Source organism: Castor canadensis, chromosome 13 (genome assembly GCF_047511655.1).
Source record: "Castor canadensis chromosome 13, mCasCan1.hap1v2, whole genome shotgun sequence".
NCBI lineage: Eukaryota > Metazoa > Chordata > Mammalia > Rodentia > Castoridae > Castor > Castor canadensis.
The window spans coordinates 147,074-165,485 of record NC_133398.1 but is presented as its reverse complement, the minus strand read 5'-3'; the positions used below and the strand labels follow the sequence as shown (position 1 = coordinate 165,485).

Below are 18,412 nucleotides of genomic sequence, written 5' to 3'. Positions count from 1 at the left end.
CCCTTCCATCATTTTAGTGTTCCTCCTCTCCAGAGGACACAGAAACAGGGTGCCACCTTTGAAGCAGAGACAGGGCTCACACCAGACATTGAGTCTTGTGGCACCTTGATCTTGACTTCTTAGCCTCTAGAAACTTGAGAAACAGATGTCTAACATTTATAACATTGCAAATACCCGTCTTAGGTATTTTGTTACAGCAGCACAAACAGCCTAAGGGATATGTGTGTCCCTCTGTATCTCTGGGAATTTAATTTGATCTGAAGTCTGCCACTTTTTTTTTTTTTTTTTGGCAGTACTGGGGGTTGAACTGTGGGACCTTGCACTTGCTAGGCAAGTGCTCTACCACCTGAGTCATTCCTCCAGCCCTTTTTGAGTTGGTTAGGTTTTAGATAGGGTCTTACTTTATGCTTGTGCTGGTCTGGACCATGATGCTGTTACATGTGCTTTCCTACATAGCTGGGATGACAGGCACATACCATTGTATCATGTTTTTGGTTGAGATGGGGTCTCATGAACTTTTTGCTTGGGGTAGATTTGAATCTTCTAATCTCTGCCTCCAAAGTAGCCAGTAGGTAGGATTACACATTTGAGCCACTGCAGCTAGCTTGAAGTCTTTTTCTGATGTAAATATAGTCACTGCCACTTTGCTTTGAGTAATATTTGCATGGTATTTTTTTTTCTATCTTGCTAGGTTCAACCTGCCTATTTGATATTTGAAGATATTTGGTGGTACTGGGGTGTGAACTCAGGGCTTTGTGCTTGTGAGGCAGATGCTCTTACCACTTGAGCCATGCCTCCAGCTTTTTCTCCTGTGGTGGTTTTTGAGATAAGGTCTTGCTTTTTGCCCAGGCTGGCCTGGACCACAGTCCTCCTATTTTAAGGCTGGGATGACATGTGCACACCATCACACCCAGCTTTTTTCCATTGAGATGGGGTCTTGCAAACTCCCTACCAGGGCCTCGAACTTTAATCCTTTCAATCTCTGCCTCTCGAGCAGCTGGGATTTAGGTGTGAGCCGCTGTCCCTGACCTCAACCACTATATCTTTGAGTACTTTTTCAGCCCTGTCTGTCTCCTTACCCTCTGGAACTATGAATTTATATTACAGTTCCACAGGTGGATGAGGCTCTTTGTTTGTCTTGTCTCTTTATCTCCCTTCTTTATACAGGTTGAGAACCTCCTGGTGTTTTTATGATGAGTGATTTTTTAAAAATTGAAATGTGGACATTTCCACATTCTTTTCTGAGTTTCTGGGCTTACTTAAACCTGCTTTAGCTGAGCACTTCATGGTTGAGTACTGAGGTCCCTCATTACTGTTGGGAAGAGGTGTGTCCTATTTCACAAGATTGGGAACAGAGGGCTCAGAAGCTATTCCAAAGTCATGGAGATGGAAGATCAAGAAGCAGAGTGAGGGTTCCAGATAGCCTGAGCCAGAGTCTGCTTCTAATCTCAATGCCATCCTGGTCCCAGAGATGCAGAAAGGATAAATTTACCTTCAGGGCTGGGTATGACTCAGTGGTAGAGCACTTGCCAAGCACAGGTAAGGTCCTAAAAAGAAGGACTAGTGGAGTTGCCTCAGTATCCCCCACTGGACTCATGGCTGCTCTCAGTACCCTGGTAATGACATCCTCACTGGCCAGAGCTCTGCTGCTCTTAACCAAATGCAGGGCTCTTTACAGCTGAACAGAGCACTCCAGCTGCCCAAATGGAGGTGGGTGGAAAGGGTCAGAGGTCAGTGTGAGGGGCTGGAGGGCAAGTCCTGCAGGGTCTCCTTTCTGCCTTGAAGAGGGAGGATGGCTGCATGTGGCTGGAGCCTTTCCTGAGCTTGGGAAGGGACTGTGACATTGTGACATTCTGTTGTACATGTCACTGTATAGAGCATGAGGCACCTGGGTTGTGTCATGGTGATTCTGGGACCTCCTGGGTCACAGCAAGGTCCAGGAAGCTTTGTCTATTTCTAGGTTGCTCTGATGGGCTCTGCACCTCAGCGTCCTATAAAGATGGAACAGTGGTGCCCAGTGGAGGGTTTTGTGAGGTCCCTGGCATGCAGTGGACAGCATATAGTTGCCTGCTGTTGAGAGTTTTCAGGAATGGGGTCTGTGCCTGCCCTTCCTCCACCTTGTCGGGTCTCCTGGGTTTGGAGTGGAGCAGGGGCTTCTAGTGCAGGGCCCAGGGAGCTGGGACCTGTGCCTCTCGCCCTCCTGGATGGGGCTGAGGTGGCAAGGCTGAGAGGAGGCTGAGGCGTCTGTGGCCAGTACTGGGCTGTCTCCATGGTAACTGCCTGCAGCCTCCTGAGTGAGACCTGTACATGAAAAGTCAATGACAAAGCAGTTCCTGGGGATGGTGCCACTGCTACTGTGCCTGCCACTTGGCAAGCTGCCTCCCTGGTCTGTCCTGAGACCCCTCACCTGGCTAGAGTGAGCCAGGATGGAATGTGTACTCCATACTGTGTGTCTACTTGTCTGTGTTGTGTCCCCATGCCTGTATGTCTGTCCACCTGTGGGTGCTGTGTGTCTTCCCGTCTGTGCTGTGTGTCTACCTGTCTATGCACTTGCCCACATGTCTGTATGGATTTGTCCTGACATTTCCCATGAAGGAATCATACAACATGACCCTAGCTTGCCCTTTGTGTCTGACTGCTTTTTCTTAGTATAATGTGAGGTTTGTCTCAGTTTGTCTCTTTTTAACTGTATCACAAACACCTTTGCACACACTGCTCTTATTATCTGTAGTGACAGCTCTGCTTTCTGCTATTGTACCATTTCCCTATTGCTGACCAGTGAGGATTCTGTATTGGGGCCATGAAATATATGCATTGGTGGCTCTGACATGCCTCATGTGTGTGCTCGTGCCGCAGCTCTTGATGGTTTTGCTGAGCTGTTTCCAGATGGGCCTTGTCAGTTTTCATCCGCCAGTCCTGTGAAGTCGTGTTTCTTAGCACTAGCTCTGTCACCGCTGGCTGCTGTTTTTGAAGCTCTTGCCCAGTCACTGGGTGTGAATCTACCTCGTTGCTCTTTTGCTATCTGGTCTCCCTTACTCATGAGCATGAGTCGTGTATGCTTTGTAAGTTACTTGTGAGTTCTTGGGCACTTGGTTTTGGAAATTTCTGTGCTGCCTCCCTAGAGCTGTTCTAGTCCTGGAGCTGGGGAATAGAGACCAAGGGAAAGGTGGCCTATCCTGGAGAAGGGATACATGGGGCAGACAAGGGGCTGCTGGCTCTGAGCAACCCAGAGCTTGCTTCCCAGAAGGACTTAGGAAGAAATACTTGTGTGCTGCAGATATTGATTGTTATTGTTGATAATATAGCATTTTAAATTGAGTAACCACCTCTAAGTTGTTTTTTTATTTCAGTGTAAGATAAACATTATTTTATATAAAAAGATTAATTTTCTCACTTTAAAATGCTCATTATAGGAAAGAGCAAAAACAATTACCCGTAATCCCACCATCCTGAGATAACCACCATTAATATTTTATTTCTTTCCTTTTAAGCCTTTATTGTGTGTAGGGTTTTATTCATCAAATTTTATTTTTTGTGGTACTGGAGGTTGAACTCAGGACCTCATGCTTGCTAGGCAGGTGCTCACCACTTGAGACATACCTCCAGTCCTTTTTTGCATTTGTTATTTTTGCTATATGCCCAGGCTGACTTGGACCATGATCCTCCTGTTTGTGCTTCCTTGAGTAGCTGGAATGACAGGAGCTACTTCAACCAGCCATTGGTTGAGATGGGGTCTCATGAACTTTTTGCCTGGACTGGCTTCAAGCCATGACCCACCTGATTTCTGCTTCCCAAATAGCTACAATTACAGGTTTGAGCCACCATTCCTGGCTCATTTGGCAGTTTTTTTTACAATCAATTTCAAGGAGACTCTGAGTAATGTTTTATTCCATTTTATAAACTTAGTGTCAAACACTTAAAATTTCACTTTTAAATTTACTACAACTAGATCTTCCTTAGGACTTAAGTACTGTGTATTGAGTAAAGTATAAATATGGTAAATCATATATTTGCTTAAATGTTCCAATACTTTTTACAAAGTTATTAAGTTTTCAACTTAAAATCACAAGTCTGAATGAATGATTTCATTATACATTTTATTTTACTTTATCTTATTTATTTTTTGGTACTGGACATGGCACCCAGGGCCTCACGCATGCAAGGCAAGACTACCACTGAACTGCACTCCAGTCTCTCATCTGTGGTTTAAATTGGACTTACAGGCTAACATGGTGATGGGAGAGTTGCCTGTGTTCTAATAAATTCCCTGAGTCCTAACTCAAAAATAGTAATGCAGAGATTTGATATTCACAGACGTTTTTATGGTAATTATAAGTCTTTCTGGGATTCAGTGTGCTAACCTGCTAAGGACACTGTCACTGCAGAACATGTGAAGCTGTGGTCTCCTCCCCCACCCTTTCTGGGTTGCCTCTGCACACTTGTCGGCGGGCTGGCAGGAGCAGCAGACTCCTTCCTGAGACGAGGATGGGGCAGCTGGTCCTCTCGCTCAGATCCTGGACCTTGGAGCCCTGGCATGCTGCAGCTGGCTGTGATTTACTCCACAGGACTGCTCATAGCCCTGGGTGGCTTTTGTATCTTTATGTCTAAGATTAGAGATAGATTCCTGCCTGGGATTGAGCAGTTTTGAATCCTTCACTTAAAAAGAAAAGTTTTTTCTGTCCTGTAGGACCACAGCCAGTGGTGCATGTTGAAATCAGGTCTGTGTCTTTCCTGCCTGCTGGTGAGCAGGTACTCCCAGGGCCAGGTTGCTGACGTGCCAGGCATGTCATCCAGCGGTGATGCCTGGGAGAAAAGCTGATGATGGGGAAATCAGCTTTCCCCCAGGTAGTTTGTGTCTTCCTGGCAATGGCATTGGAGCTTTTCAGATGTCCCTTTTTCTTTCTGGACCCTTTGTGTTATTCGTGGTCTACATTTTTCTGACTGCATGTCCTTGTGTTTTAACATGCTTTTTCTCCTTGTCATATTTCCCTGTAAATTGGCAGCTAACTTTGGAACTTTTTCTTGGAGATATAAAGTATTACAGATACAGTCCTGTAGTTACATTCTTTCTCTTTCTTCTCTTTTATCTTCCAGTGGTAGCAACTATCCTAATTTGTGTTGATCATTTAGGTGCATGCACCTGTAGGAGGATCTTCCCGCTTTTACCTTGTATGCCTAGTATCCTACTATGGATACTATGTATCCATCATATTGTTTGCATGTATTTGTGCATAGATATGTAATTATTTCATAACTTATCTCTTTACCCTTTAACATTGTTAATATGTGTAGGTTTATTTAATTTTACATTCTTGCCTGTTTTAACTGTTGAATAGTATCATTGTATACCTGTTCCACAGTTAAATTTTCTTCTTTGTGAAAAACAGTATACTATTTCTGTTTTTCATTATTACAAACATGTTTAGAAGTGGCTCTCTGGGTCACAGGCTGCTCATTTTAGTGTTCAGTGGAATTAGCCAAGCCTTCTTTGAAATGATTCCACAACTTTATTTTCTTCTGGCAGAACTGTTATAAGAGGCATTGCTTGTTGAACTACGGATGGGAAATGGCGTCACTTTGCTATTTTACTTTGTGTTTCCCGGTTGCCAGTGACTTTGATCATCTTTTCTCTTGTGATTTGTCCATTTTTCTAGTAAGCTTTTTGTAGGAGTTCTTATATATTCTGGAAATCAACTGTTTCTCAGTACTAGACACTGGAAATATCTTTTTTCATTTTCTCTATCATATGTTTTGTGGTGTTAACTTTATTGTGGTCACATTCATCAGCTTATTGCTTTATAGTTTATAATTTTGCATTGTCTTTCAGGACCATGCCTGCTCTCTGTACTTTCTTTGAGGTTTTGCAGTTTGTCTTCTCAAGGGGCCTGTGATCACCTGGACTCCTCTGTGAAGTCTGCGCCATCTGTCTGCATGGGGAATACTGTGTTTCCCACCATCATTTGCTGACGCTTCATCCTTTATCTCCTCTGTCAATCCTCAGGTCTCCATATGATAGGGCTTTTCTGGGCCTCATTTCCATTCAAGCTTTTCCTGCCTAAGACCATATGCTATCAATTATTTTAACATGACAATAAGTCTTTAAAACTACACCAGAACTGACCCTCCATTTTTAGTAGTATGGATAGTTTAATAATATTATTTTTCCAATCCATGAACAAGGGATGTTTTCAGTTTCTTTCACTGGTGTTTTATAGTGTTCATTGTAGAGCTCATTGACCTCATTGATTACACTTATTCCTAGGTGCTTTATTTCTGTCTCTTGCCCGATTGCTCTGGATAGGACTTCTAGTATGATGTTGAGTAAGAGTGGTGAATGTGGGTGTCCTTGTCTTGTTGCAGACCTTAGAGGAAATGCTTCTATTTCAGTGTTTAGTGAGATACCTACTGTGGGTTTGTCATGTATGACCTTGTGTTTAGGTACATTCCTTCCATGCTTGTTGAGAACTTTTTATTAGGCAAGGTTGTTGATTTTGATCAAATGCTTTTTCAGCATCATTCTGTTGAAGCGGTGAATCGTTGATTTGTGTATGTTAAACTATTTCCCATGGTATAGAAGACTTTTCTTTCTTTTTCTCTTTCCTTTTCATTGTGTCCTTGTTTGAGGGTAATTCCCTTCCTTTCAACTTTTTGGGATAGTTTCTTTTCTTCTACTAATTGTAGGCTTCATTCTTTCTTTTCAGTTCTTTGAGTTGCATTGTTAGGACCAACGGCTTTGTCTCTTTTTAGAATTTATGATTTGAAGTCTGTGTGATCTTATATGACTAGAGTTACTCCTGTTTATTTTTATTTTTTTGGTCCTGGAGTTTGAATTCAGGGCTTTGCACTTGTGAGGCAGGTGCTCTACTGTTTAAGGCTCACTTCCAGCCCTTTTAGCTCTGGTTATTTTGGAAATAGGGTCTAGCTTTTTGCTCCTGCCAGCCTGGACTGCAATCCTTTTGTTTTAGGCTTCCTGCTGTCATTGGGATGACAGGTGCATATCACCACACTCAACTTTTTTCTGTTGGGTTGGAGTCTTGAAAACTTTTTTGTTTCTCACAAACCTGTTTTTGCTTATCTGAGAAAGACTTTATTTCTCCTTAATTTCTTAAGAATAGTTTTGCTGGGTATAGCAGTCTTAGCTCCCAGTTTTCCTTTCAGCACTCTGATTATATACCACTCTCTCCTGACCTGCTCGGTTTCTGCTGAAAGATCTGCTGTTAGTCTAGTTGGGATTCCTTTATATGTGACCTTTTTTTCTCTTGCTGCTTTTAGAATTTTATACTTTTCTTTAACCTTTGACAGCTCAATTCTAATGTACCTTGGAGAGGACCGCTTCGGGTTGAATCTCATTAGGGTTCTTTGAGTTTCATGGACCTGGTTGTCCATATCTCTTCAAGACTTGTAGAGATTTCAGCTACCATTTGTTAATATGTCTTTTTGTGCCTTTCATCATCTCTTTGCCTTCTGCAACTTCTATATGCAGATAGTGATGTGCTTAATGATGACTCATAGATTTTCTTTGTTTCTTTTTCAGTACTGGGCTTTGAACTCAGGGCCTTGCCCTTGCTAGGCAGGTGCTCTACCACATAAGTCATTCCCTCAGCTTTAGGTGTATTTCATGTAGGATCTTGTGTCCTTGCCTGGCCAACCGTGGACTGCAATCTTCCTACCGCTAGCTCCCAGATTATTAATTGAGATGGGGCTTCACTGACTTTTTGCCCAGGCTCGTCTTCAACCACAATCCTCTCAAACTGCACTTTCCAAGTAGCTAGGATTACAGGTGTGAGCCACCATGCCCAGCCTTGTTCATTCTTGTTCATTCTTTTCCTCTGACTGGATTAATTAAAAGTACATGTCTTCAAGTTCAGAAATTTTTTTCTTTTAACCTAGTCTGTTGTTACATTTATTATTTCATGCTTTGAATTCTTCAGCTGCAGGAGTTCTGTTTGGTTCTTTTTATGATGTCTGTTTCTGTTGAATTTCTCATTCAGATTATGAATTTTTTCCTGATTTAACTGAATTGCTTGTACTGTGTTGTATATCATTGAACCAGATTATTACTTTGCATTTCTTATAAGGTATTTCATAAATTTCCTTTTCTTTGGGGTCTATTGTTAGAACACTGTGTTCTTGTGTTTCTTGGGTTCCTATGTTGACATCTGCATATCTAGTGTAGTAATTGCCTTTTCTAATTTTGTGGGTTGGGTAATAGTGTGTTGGCTTTGATTCTGGGTGAACCACAGTGTGGTTCCTGTGCACTGTTCAGCTGTAGTCCTTATCAGCAATGTCTGTGGTTGTGTCAGTGGCCTAGGCTGAGGGGGTTTATGATTGATGGTGTGGTGTGGTTTTGCTGGAGGCAAGGATGCTGCCCTGCTGGCTGTCAGGTGCCCTGAAGGCACCTATGGGTATGGGTAGTCTCTCCACTGGGCAGGATTTTTATCTGGTGGGTTGTTGGACTGGGCTTGTGTCTGTGAGATTGCTACAGGTTGACTGGCCATGCAGCAGGCCTTCTGGGGTGGGTAGGGTTGCTGTTTGTCAGTTAGGCCAGGCTTGGGTATGTGGTGGGCTCTTTGGAGGGAGGAGAAGGGCCAATGCCTGTCTGACTGTCAGGCCATGTGCAGGTGTATGTGGGTATGCTGGGCTATTGGCAAGCTGACCTGGTCCATGGGAGATGGGTGCACATAGCTTTGGAAGCCTGGTCTCAGCCTTTCTGCTGGGCTGTGGTGCTGGAGCCACCTGTGTGAGCATGATGGGATGAACAGGAATTTCAAGAATAAGGATGTACTGTGGCCACCAGGGTGTGATCCACTCTAGTTTATTCTAGTTCACCCAGTTTCAAGCTAGTGTCAAGCTCTCTTAGCTTAGTTGATGGCGTGGAGTGGAGTGTGTACAGTGTAAACACTCTGGCAATACCACTGTATAAACTCTTGGAAAGTCTCCCAGTGGTGTTTAGGGCCTGTGAGGGCCATGACAGTCTTCTATGCAGGAGTCTGCAACATCAGTGGGGACTGTTGGGGGTATCCAGCTTACTTTTTCCCTGTAAGGAGAAGTCCACTTCAGCTCCAAGTTGGTCTGGGTAAGGGAGCAGTGTGGGAGACACAGGGAGGTTTGCTCTCCTCCCAATAGTGTGTTTTAGAGTTTTGAGTTTCACAGAAATCTCATCACTTCCCTGCTGCTCTCCAGCACACTTCCTCAGTCACTTGAATCAGAATACATTTATTTTGTTTTTGTTGTGATCCTTTTAGTAAGGGAATGAATGACGGGCAACTCATTCGGTCTTCTTGCTGACCTCACTCCATGATGTTTTTCCAAGTCTTCCAAACCCTCCCTTCCATTTTCCTAGCCCCCCTTCTCTCTATAAGATAAGGTACGGAAGGGTGATATATGGTTCTGGAGACCCTCAGGCTCTATTCTGTTCTTGTTCTGCTGTCACCTGTTATGAGGCAGCATGACAGTGTAGTTGGGGTTGACTTAGGGATATGGCTCAGGTGTAGACTCAATTGGAGGACAGATTCACTGCCAGGCTGGTAGTCAAGCATCCACTCAGTTGATGCCTTTGAACTGGAGAGGTGGTCACACAGGTAAAGCCCACATTCCTGGTGAGGATTTCAGGATTTGCTTCCTGCCTCACCTTGCCTGGTAAGCCTCACCCTTGGCTTGTGGTTGGATGGTAGAAAACACAAGCATGAATGTGTCATTGCTCTGAGAGGAAGGACACAGATGGTGGGAGGAATGTGCTTTCTTCCAGGTTCAATGTGGAAACTCTTACTTCACTTGTCCTTGCTCCTCCCAGGATCCTTGCCACGGCTGGAACTGACTTCGACTTGCGGACACTGAGGGCTGTGCGTGTGTTAAGGCCCCTGAAGCTGGTGTCTGGGATTCCGAGTGAGTCCAGCTAAGATAAGTCCAAACCAACCTCTTCCCTATCTTTACCACACATATCCCTGGCCACACTGAGCCCTAAGTAGTGGGCTTTTGGCCTTGGTGACTGAGCTTGCCCCTTCTCTCTCTCACTTTTTCTTTTTCTTTCTTTCTTTGTTTCTTTCTGTCTGTCTGTCTGTCTCTGTCTTTTTTTCTCTTCTCCCCTCCCTTCCCCTCCCCTCTCCTCTCCTTTCTCCCCCCCCTTTCTTTCATGGGGGATTGAACCCAGAGCCTCATGCATGCTAAGTACATGCTTCACCAGTGAGCTGCACCCTTAACCCCTAAGCTTGCCACTCCTGACTCCAGGAAACCAGGCATGAGGAAGGAAGGAACTGATCTTTTTCGGTCTATTCTCCACAAAATCCTGGAGGGTGACCCTGTTATCTATCCTGACTTGGCTTTCCTAGATGGAAGCTTTGCTCCTCTTTACAAACTGCTGTATTTCCAACTCTTTGCTTCATTTTCTGGAGTTAAAGGACGGATGAGAGATTAACTAAGGTGGTGGGGCAGGGTGCCTGGAAAAATACCCAAAGACTGCAAAGGGCAGCCTGTTTTGGCTCAGGCTTGGCAGGGCCATGGGCATCTGAGACTGGCCATCAAATATACTTCAGGATTGAGCCACTCAAGGAGGACATGCCTGGACAGGAGAATGACCAGGGGACTTTGTGAGCCAGTGACTATTCTTAACTCTGTTATCCACTCCAGAGGAAATTTGACTTTAGGTTTACCTAGAGGCCTGGGTGACAGGGACCTAGGATTATTCTTCTGAGACCAAAGTAGAAAGATCATTGGTTTCCCAATCTACTCCCAACAGGCAAGGGCTTTGGCTTGTATCTAATAGTTGGGGTCAGGTTGGAAGGGTGAGGGTTATGGGCTGTAGCCTCCTCTGCCTAGTTCCTCTAGCCTGAATTCTCTCCTGCCCTATGGCCAGTGGCAAAATACTTGCTGTTTTTGGAGGAGAGTGGACCTGCCTCATTTTCCCCAAGGAGTTGAGTCTGTCAGAAACCCCAGTATTCACTTCTCAGGGTGCTCTATACTCCCTCCCAGGATCCCTTGCTCTTCCTTCCCAGAATTCCCTGTTCTTGCCTTTCAGAATTCCTTGCTGTTAGCTCCCAGCATTCATTGTTCTTCATTCCCAGGATGCCTCATTCTTTCAGAATTCCCTACCAGGATAACCTACTCTTAGCTCCCAGCATTGTCTTCTCTTCCCAAGATTCCCTATTTTTTTCTCTCAAGATTCTCTTATTCTTTCTCTCAGGAGTCTCTTCCTTCTCTGCATTTCATTCTCTTTCCTCTTCCTAAGATTTCATGCTTTGTCCCCAAGGACTGTTTGCTTTGCCCAACATAAGCACTCACTCTTCTATTCTTTCTCCCATCATTCCCTGCTCCATCTCCTTGAGGGCTATCAGCTCTGTCCTCTGGCCCGATAAACACTCATTGCTCTCATCTAGCCACAGGACTCAACCCTACCCCTTCCTAGGTTCTTGCTACTCTCCCCACACCCCTACCTTACTCCTACTTTGCTCTGTCCATTTTGCTTGCTGACCCTCCCTACCTTGCCTGCTCTGGTTCCAGGTTTGCAGGTGGTGCTCAAATCCATCATGAAGGCCATGGTTCCACTACTGCAGATTGGGCTGCTTCTCTTCTTTGCCATCCTCATGTTTGCCATCATTGGCCTCGAGTTCTACATGGGCAAATTCCACAAGGCCTGTTTCCCCAACAGCACAGGTGAGGTCTAGCAGCACCCCTTGGGCTCAGGTGAGGACTACAGACTCATTTGTCTAGGGTGTGGGCACTGTTTTATGTGCTAGAGGGCCTTGTTTGGTTCTAGACAAGTGAGGTTGAGCTTAGATTCCAGTAACGACTTGATAAACACAAATATGTAAATACACATAAATAAATAGTACAGATTGTAGTTACTTCTAGGAAGGAAACAAAAAAGATATTTGAAATAGAATAATTTGGGGCCTGCTCTGTTGAGAGGGCCAGGGGAAGCCTTTCTGCTAAGGTGACAGTTGAACAGAGCTCTGAATGCAGTGAAAGGGACAGCTGTGTGGTCACTTGGCCACAGCCTTCAGTTACTAGGAGCAGTAAGTGTGAAAGCCCAGGTGAGGAACAGTGCCTACAGAGGGAACTCATGGGTTTCATGGCCATGGTTAGAACTTGAGTCTTCTTCTCAAGGCAGAGAAGGGCTTTGGGCAAGGGGTGGCATTTTCTGGTCTTTCTGACTGCTGTGGGGAAACAAAGGCAGAAGCAGGTTGAGTGAGAAAAGACCCCAGTCTAGGTGTTTGGTAGAGGTAGTTGGGCTACATTCTGGCTATAGATTCATAGGTAAAGCCAGAGGATTTTTTGAGGCTCATGTGTAAGAGAAAGAAAGGTTTTTGTGTATAAACATATTAAAGGAGAAAACTCATATGGTCATCTTTTAGAAGCTTCTAAAATTTAGATCATTTATGATTTTAAAAATCTTTTTATCAAATTGCAAATAAAAGATAATTCTCTTAAGTTTTTTGCAAACATCAAACTTGATTGTGAATTGGGCGGTTTTCCTCTAAAGTCAGGAAGAAAATGAGGGCCCAGACAGACACTTGTCGTCCATGTAGCATTGATAGTTGTGACCAGTGCCATGAGACAAGTATTAGAAAGGAGGAAACAAAACTGTCACATTATTCACAGAAGATGCAGTTGTCTACAAGTAGACAAGTGATGGCTTCCTTACAAGCATTTATCATTTATCAGCCTTGCAACTTGGCTGTAGGGAGAGGAGAAATCAGGGTGGTAGTGGTATGAAGAATTGAAGGGTAAGAGTTTGTTGGTTTTGATTTCAAGGTGAAAGGGTCCTGAGCATGTTTGAGGATGATGGGTAGATTCCAGGAGAGAGAGAGAGGCCAACCAGGGATTCCTAAGTTTAGATTCCTGAGCTTAGGCGGAGGCACTTGTAGGTGGGAGGAGAGGCCTGATGCAGATGCAAGATGTGCCAGGAGTTGCTGCAGGGTTTCTGGAGTGCCAGTCCCTGCCCATCTGCAGTGAGTTCCTCAGAGCTCAGAACTCCCTGTGGGGGTCAGAGAACTTGGTGTTTCTGAGCCAGGTCTGCTTCATTGTCCTCCTTACAGATGCAGAACCTGTGGGCGACTTCCCCTGTGGCAAGGAAGCCCCAGCCCGGCTATGTGAGGGCGACACCGAGTGCCGGGAGTACTGGTCAGGACCCAACTTTGGTATCACCAACTTTGACAACATCCTGTTTGCCATCTTGACAGTGTTCCAGTGCATCACCATGGAGGGCTGGACGGACATCCTCTACAATGTGAGTTGCATCTTGACTCTGGGCCTGAGGGTGGGCCCTGGAGCTACTGGACTGGTGCCTCTGGAGGTCTCACTTGGGGGCACTTCTGACTATGAGCTTCTCCCCAGTTCTCATCACCCCTCTCCTACCCAAGGATGAAATACATGTGTCTCCACCCAGGCACTCCATTGAAGAGTCCTGTGGTCAGTCTCAATTCTTGACCTCTTTATGAAGGTGAAGCTGAGGGCTGGTGGTGAGGCCAGAAAATAAGATGGCACAGAGGATGCTGCTGTTGCCCATGGCGACGGCAGCAGCCACACCAGTAGCTCTTGCTCACTGTGAGCCTGCTTCATGCTCGCAGCATGTGTGGTACTGTCTCTGTTGACTCACTATACATACAGATGATGAAACTGGGTCACAGAAGCTGATTAATTTGCCCAAGCCTAGGCCTGCAGGCAGCTTGTTGTTAATTGCCAGCCACACCACATCTGCTGGAGTCTTCTGGATGGAGTCAATGGTCAGTGAGTTGTGGGGGCCTTTCTAGTGAGGAGCAGGGCAGGACTGCATTGAGCTGAGGCCCAGGAAAAGACCCCAGTCATGCTGAGATTCGTGGAGTGGGAGCCGGGCCTTGAACGTCTGTTCCCTTTGTATCTAGTCTATCTGGTATCGTTTCTGCTCTGTTCTCCTCACTCTCATTAGGATTCAGGCCATGTCAGCAGCTCAGGGCTCTCTGGGTTTGGTGGCCATGATGGAAGTTAAGGATAAAGCTCTCGGGGGCCTGGTGACCCATCTCACTCCCATTTCCCTTCTACCTGGGATTCGGTTTGGTGACTCTACCACTGACTTTTCTTTATATGAAGGACCCCTCCCCTGGCTACCTCCCATCCCACTTACCCTGTAAGTCCTGTGAGCCACCAGGCCATGAGACCCATTAAATTAGGCTTTGAAAAGTGGAGAACAAAGTGCACAAGAGCCAGGAATATGGGAAGCTATGGCTGGTGGAGCCTTAGTTTTTGGGAGTTGTGTTCTGCTTGGGATGCTGTTGGGTGGTGGCGGGACTGGGACATAAGGTGCTGTCACCTAGAGCCTGTCAGTTGTGCATTAAGGGTGGGGTTTGGGCCATATGCCCCTGTGCTTTCCTCCTGGTCTCTAGCAGCTGTGTCCACAAAGTGCTGGTGGTCTGGAGGAAACAGAGGGATGGGGGCTTCTGCTCTATGCTTCCCCAGGGGCTCAGCGGACCAAGACTGATGTTGGAGCTGGGCACTCAGAGGGTGTTTGGTAAATGCTTGTTGGAATGCTCTGTCCAGCTTGTTGAGCAGGCAGATGGCAGAGGAAGAGTTGAGCAGAAGCTGGCCCAGGGTCCATTGAGCCAGATTCCATCTTGAGTGAGAGCTGTGTCTGATGGCAGACCAAGGGAGGGAATGAGGAACAAGGACAAAGGTAGTGCCGTTTTCTCTCACTAGCCAGTCAAAAAACAATTCCCACAAAGACAGACATAAAAATAGTTCCGAGCTGGCCACATTCCTGCCAGCCCCACCCAAACAAAGGGCCCTGTGACCAGGTCTCTTTCATCCTCAGAGCCTACTGGGCTTAGCCAGTGGTTGCAGAACGCAACTCCTCTGTCCCTGTCTCTGCCCCAGGGAGGGAATGATGGGAGGCATGGCCGAGGAGGGCCACATATTTTAATAGACCGCACCAGGCACTAGGTACAGTTTGTACAGTGGCAAGCAGGCAGCATTCAGTCTCTAAGGACCCAGATAATGGTAAGTGACATGACACAACTCCTCTGTCCCTGTCTCTGCCCCAGGGAGGGAATGATGGGAGGCATGGCCGAGGAGGGCCACATATTTTAATAGACCGCACCAGGCACTAGGTACAGTTTGTACAGTGGCAAGCAGGCAGCATTCAGTCTCTAAGGACCCAGATAATGGTAAGTGACATGACACAAACAAAGGAGGGCGAAGAACAGGGATGATGAGTTAGTGGCTCTGGAGGGCGGGGCCTGGTAAAGCCCAGAAATCAGAGGTGCAAATGCTACAGAATATGCCTTGAAAGCTTGACTGAGGTGCCAGGTTGCAGTGGTGGCAGTGACCTGTGAGGCCGGCATCATGTGAGACCAGAGAAGGTAGCCCAGAGCAGCTGGATCTACCCCTCTACACTAATGGCACAGGTTGGCTGTTGAGATTGGACAGGATTTTAGAGAAGATTAGAGAGAGAGAGAGCCTTCCCCTCACCTCCAAACCAGTGAGAGGTGGGGGGGTTCCATGGTCCCTTCGGGAGGCAGAGCCTGGGTTCTCTTGTGGGCAGAAGCCACTGTCCTGCAGCACAGGTGGAGGGAGAGAGAAGGAGAATTCACTCAGTGTTGGGAGCAGCATCTCTTAGACTAGCTGCAGCCAGCACAGAATTCTGGGGCTCAGAGTGGACTGTGGAAAAGCTGGTAGGGAGGGTGGGGCTCTCCAGCCAGAGGAGAAGTGGCTTGCCTGTGCTTTGGAAAGCATTGTCACACAGGGCTCCAGAAGAGCTGACAGAAATGCCCTGCAATTTCCCACAGACTGGAGAGGCAGGATTACCTGAGGATAGTGCCACCAGGACAAGCTTGCTCATCACCTGTCCTCACTGCCCTGCTTTGACAGCAGCAAGCTGAGGAAGCAGGAGCAATGCTGGGTGTGGAGCAACACTGAGGAACCATGCTTTCTCTCCCACAAAGTGCCAGCTGTGGCAGCCAGCTCAGGAGGGCAGCTGCTTTGAGAAGCATGTCAGACAGTTTATTATCAGCAGGGTCTGGGCATTTTCCATCACTGATTCGAGGCTGTTTTTCAACTTGAAGTGGTTGTAGTACTTTCTATTTCCCTAGAGTTTTTAGGAAAGTCATGGGACTTGTCTGAACTTTCGTTCAGGGACAGGTAAGAGTTGCTACTGGCCATGTTCAGAGGAATGACAGGCGGTAAATGACATTGTTAATGAAGATGTGCTCATGCTCATTGTTCGAGTTACATAAAGGAAGGAAGTGCTTAGATACCTAGATGGGAAGGCTGTGTTTTGATGTTAATACAAATGGGATTCACACATGGATTGGATGTACAGTGTGAGTGAAAGAAGAATCAAAGATTGTTTTGGCTTTCTTTGTCTTGAAAGAACTGTTTGATTTGAGTGGAGATGTTGGACATGTGAGGGCCTCAGAAGGGACAGCAGGGCTGAGGATGTATGTTTGAAGTCAGTGACACATGGGTGGTGTTTCAAGTCACAGAGAGCTGAGATACCTGCATGGTGAGTATTGATGGAGAAGAGAAGCACGCAGACTTGTCCTGAGAGGATTCCACATTCAGAGCCGGTAGCAAAGAAGGAGTCGGCAAAGGAGGCTGTGGTGGAGCTGGAGAGGAGCAGGAGGGATGCAGAAGGTGCTGTCTCAGGAGCAGAGCAGAGAAAGAGTCTCAAGAAGGTGATCACTGGGCCAGATGTTGCTGAAAGACCAAGGAAGTAGGGATAGAAACCCTGACCATTGTATGTGGCAAGACGCAGGTTGTTGGTAAACTGGGGCCCTGTGCACACCAGGCAAGTGCTGTGCTGACTCAGTTACATCCCTAGCCTTGGCCAGAAGCACTTTCAGTAGTGGGGCCGAAACTCTGAGTGTGTGGGCTAACCCACCAGGGGTAAGAAAGTGAGGGCATTAGTGTAGACCATCCTTTTGAGGAGCAGAGCAGTGGAAAGTGGCTGCAGGGAGATGTGGGGTTAAGGGAACTGGATTTTTTTTTTTTCATTTTTCTTTTATTATTCATATGTGCATACAAGGCTTGGGTCATTTCTCCCCCCTGCCCCCACCCCCTCCCTTACCACCCACTCTGCCCTCTCCCTCTCCCCCCTGCTCAATACCCAGCAGAAACTATTTTGCCCTTATTTCTAATTTTGTTGTAGAGAGAGTATAAGCAATAATAGGAAGGAACAAGGGTTTTTGCTGGTTGAGATAAGGATAGCTATACAGGGCATTGACTCACATTGATTTCCTGTGCGTGGGTGTTACCTTCTAGGTTAATTCTTTTTGATCTAACCTTTTCTCTAGTTCCTGGTCCCCTTTTCCTATTGGCCTCAGTTGCTTTAAGGTATCTGCTTTAGTTTCTCTGCGTTAAGGGCAACAAATGCTAGCTAATTTTTTAGGTGTCTTACCTATCCTCACCCCTCCCTTGTGTGCTCTCGCTTTTATCATGTGCTCATAGTCCAATCCCCTTGTTGTGTTTGCCCTTGATCTAATGTCCACATATGAGGGAGAACATACGATTTTTGGTCTTTTGAGCCAGGGTAACCTCACTCAGAATGATGTTCTCCAATTCCATCCATTTACCAGCGAATGATAACATTTCGTTCTTCTTCATGGCTGCATAAAATTCCATTGTGTATAGATACCACATTTTCTTAATCCATTCGTCAGTGGTGGGGCATCTTGGCTGTTTCCATAACTTGGCTATTGTGAATAGTGCTGCAATAAACATGGATGGGAACTGGATTTTTAATTGAAAGAATTTTTGAAGTCACGAATCTCAAATTCACATGAAGTTGTAAGACATCATACAGAAAGACCCACGTACCCTTTACCCTCATTGTCCTAATGATGACAATGTGCAAAGCTATAGTCCATATCACAACAAGGGTGCCGATACTGACAGGATACAGAAATCCCATCACTACAAAGGTGCCTGGCACTGCACTGATCCTTTATGGCCTGCCCGCTTCTCTCCTGCCCTCCCTCGTCTTTGATCTTGACAATCACGAATCCATTTACTATGCCTGATATTTTGCCATTTCAAGAATATTATGTGGGGAAACCCAGGCATAACGTTTTGGCATCAGTCATTTCACTCCAGCTCGATTCTCTGATCAGTCTGGATTTCTGTGTGCTAGTGGTTCCAGTATTCCATGGTGTGGAGCTACCACAGTGTGTTTAACCATTCACCTGTGGCACAACATCTGAGTCATTTCCAGTTTTGGGTTATTTTGCATATCATTGCTGTACACATGTGTGCACAGATTTTTGTTCAAACACAGTTTTTCACTTCTCTGTGATAAATGCCCGAGAGCTCACCTTTTATGTTTGCACAACAATTGTACTTTTAGTTAAGAAACTTAACACTTTCCCAGAGAGCCACATGCTTTCCTCCCTGCTGTCAGCGTGAGATGATCCAGTCTTGCTGCGTCCTGGCCAGTGTCTGGCCATGC

The 18,412-nt window shown here is 45.9% G+C and overlaps 1 protein-coding gene across 11 annotated transcripts in view; it reads left to right on the top strand.

Moving 5' to 3' along the window:
* The window catches only part of Cacna1b (calcium voltage-gated channel subunit alpha1 B), a 166,920-nt gene that overhangs the window by 19,458 nt on the left and 129,050 nt on the right, over positions 1 to 18,412 (top strand). For all 11 annotated transcript variants that reach the window (XR_012440671.1, XR_012440672.1, XM_074052690.1 and 8 more), the window contains exons 4-6: positions 9,794 to 9,885; positions 11,497 to 11,649; positions 13,035 to 13,225. Coding sequence is in view for 9 of the 11 variants with exons in the window: in XM_074052690.1 (XP_073908791.1) it covers positions 9,794 to 9,885; positions 11,497 to 11,649; positions 13,035 to 13,225 (436 nt within the window). In the remaining 2 variants the exon portion in view is untranslated. The remainder of the gene's footprint in view (positions 1 to 9,793; positions 9,886 to 11,496; positions 11,650 to 13,034; positions 13,226 to 18,412) is intronic.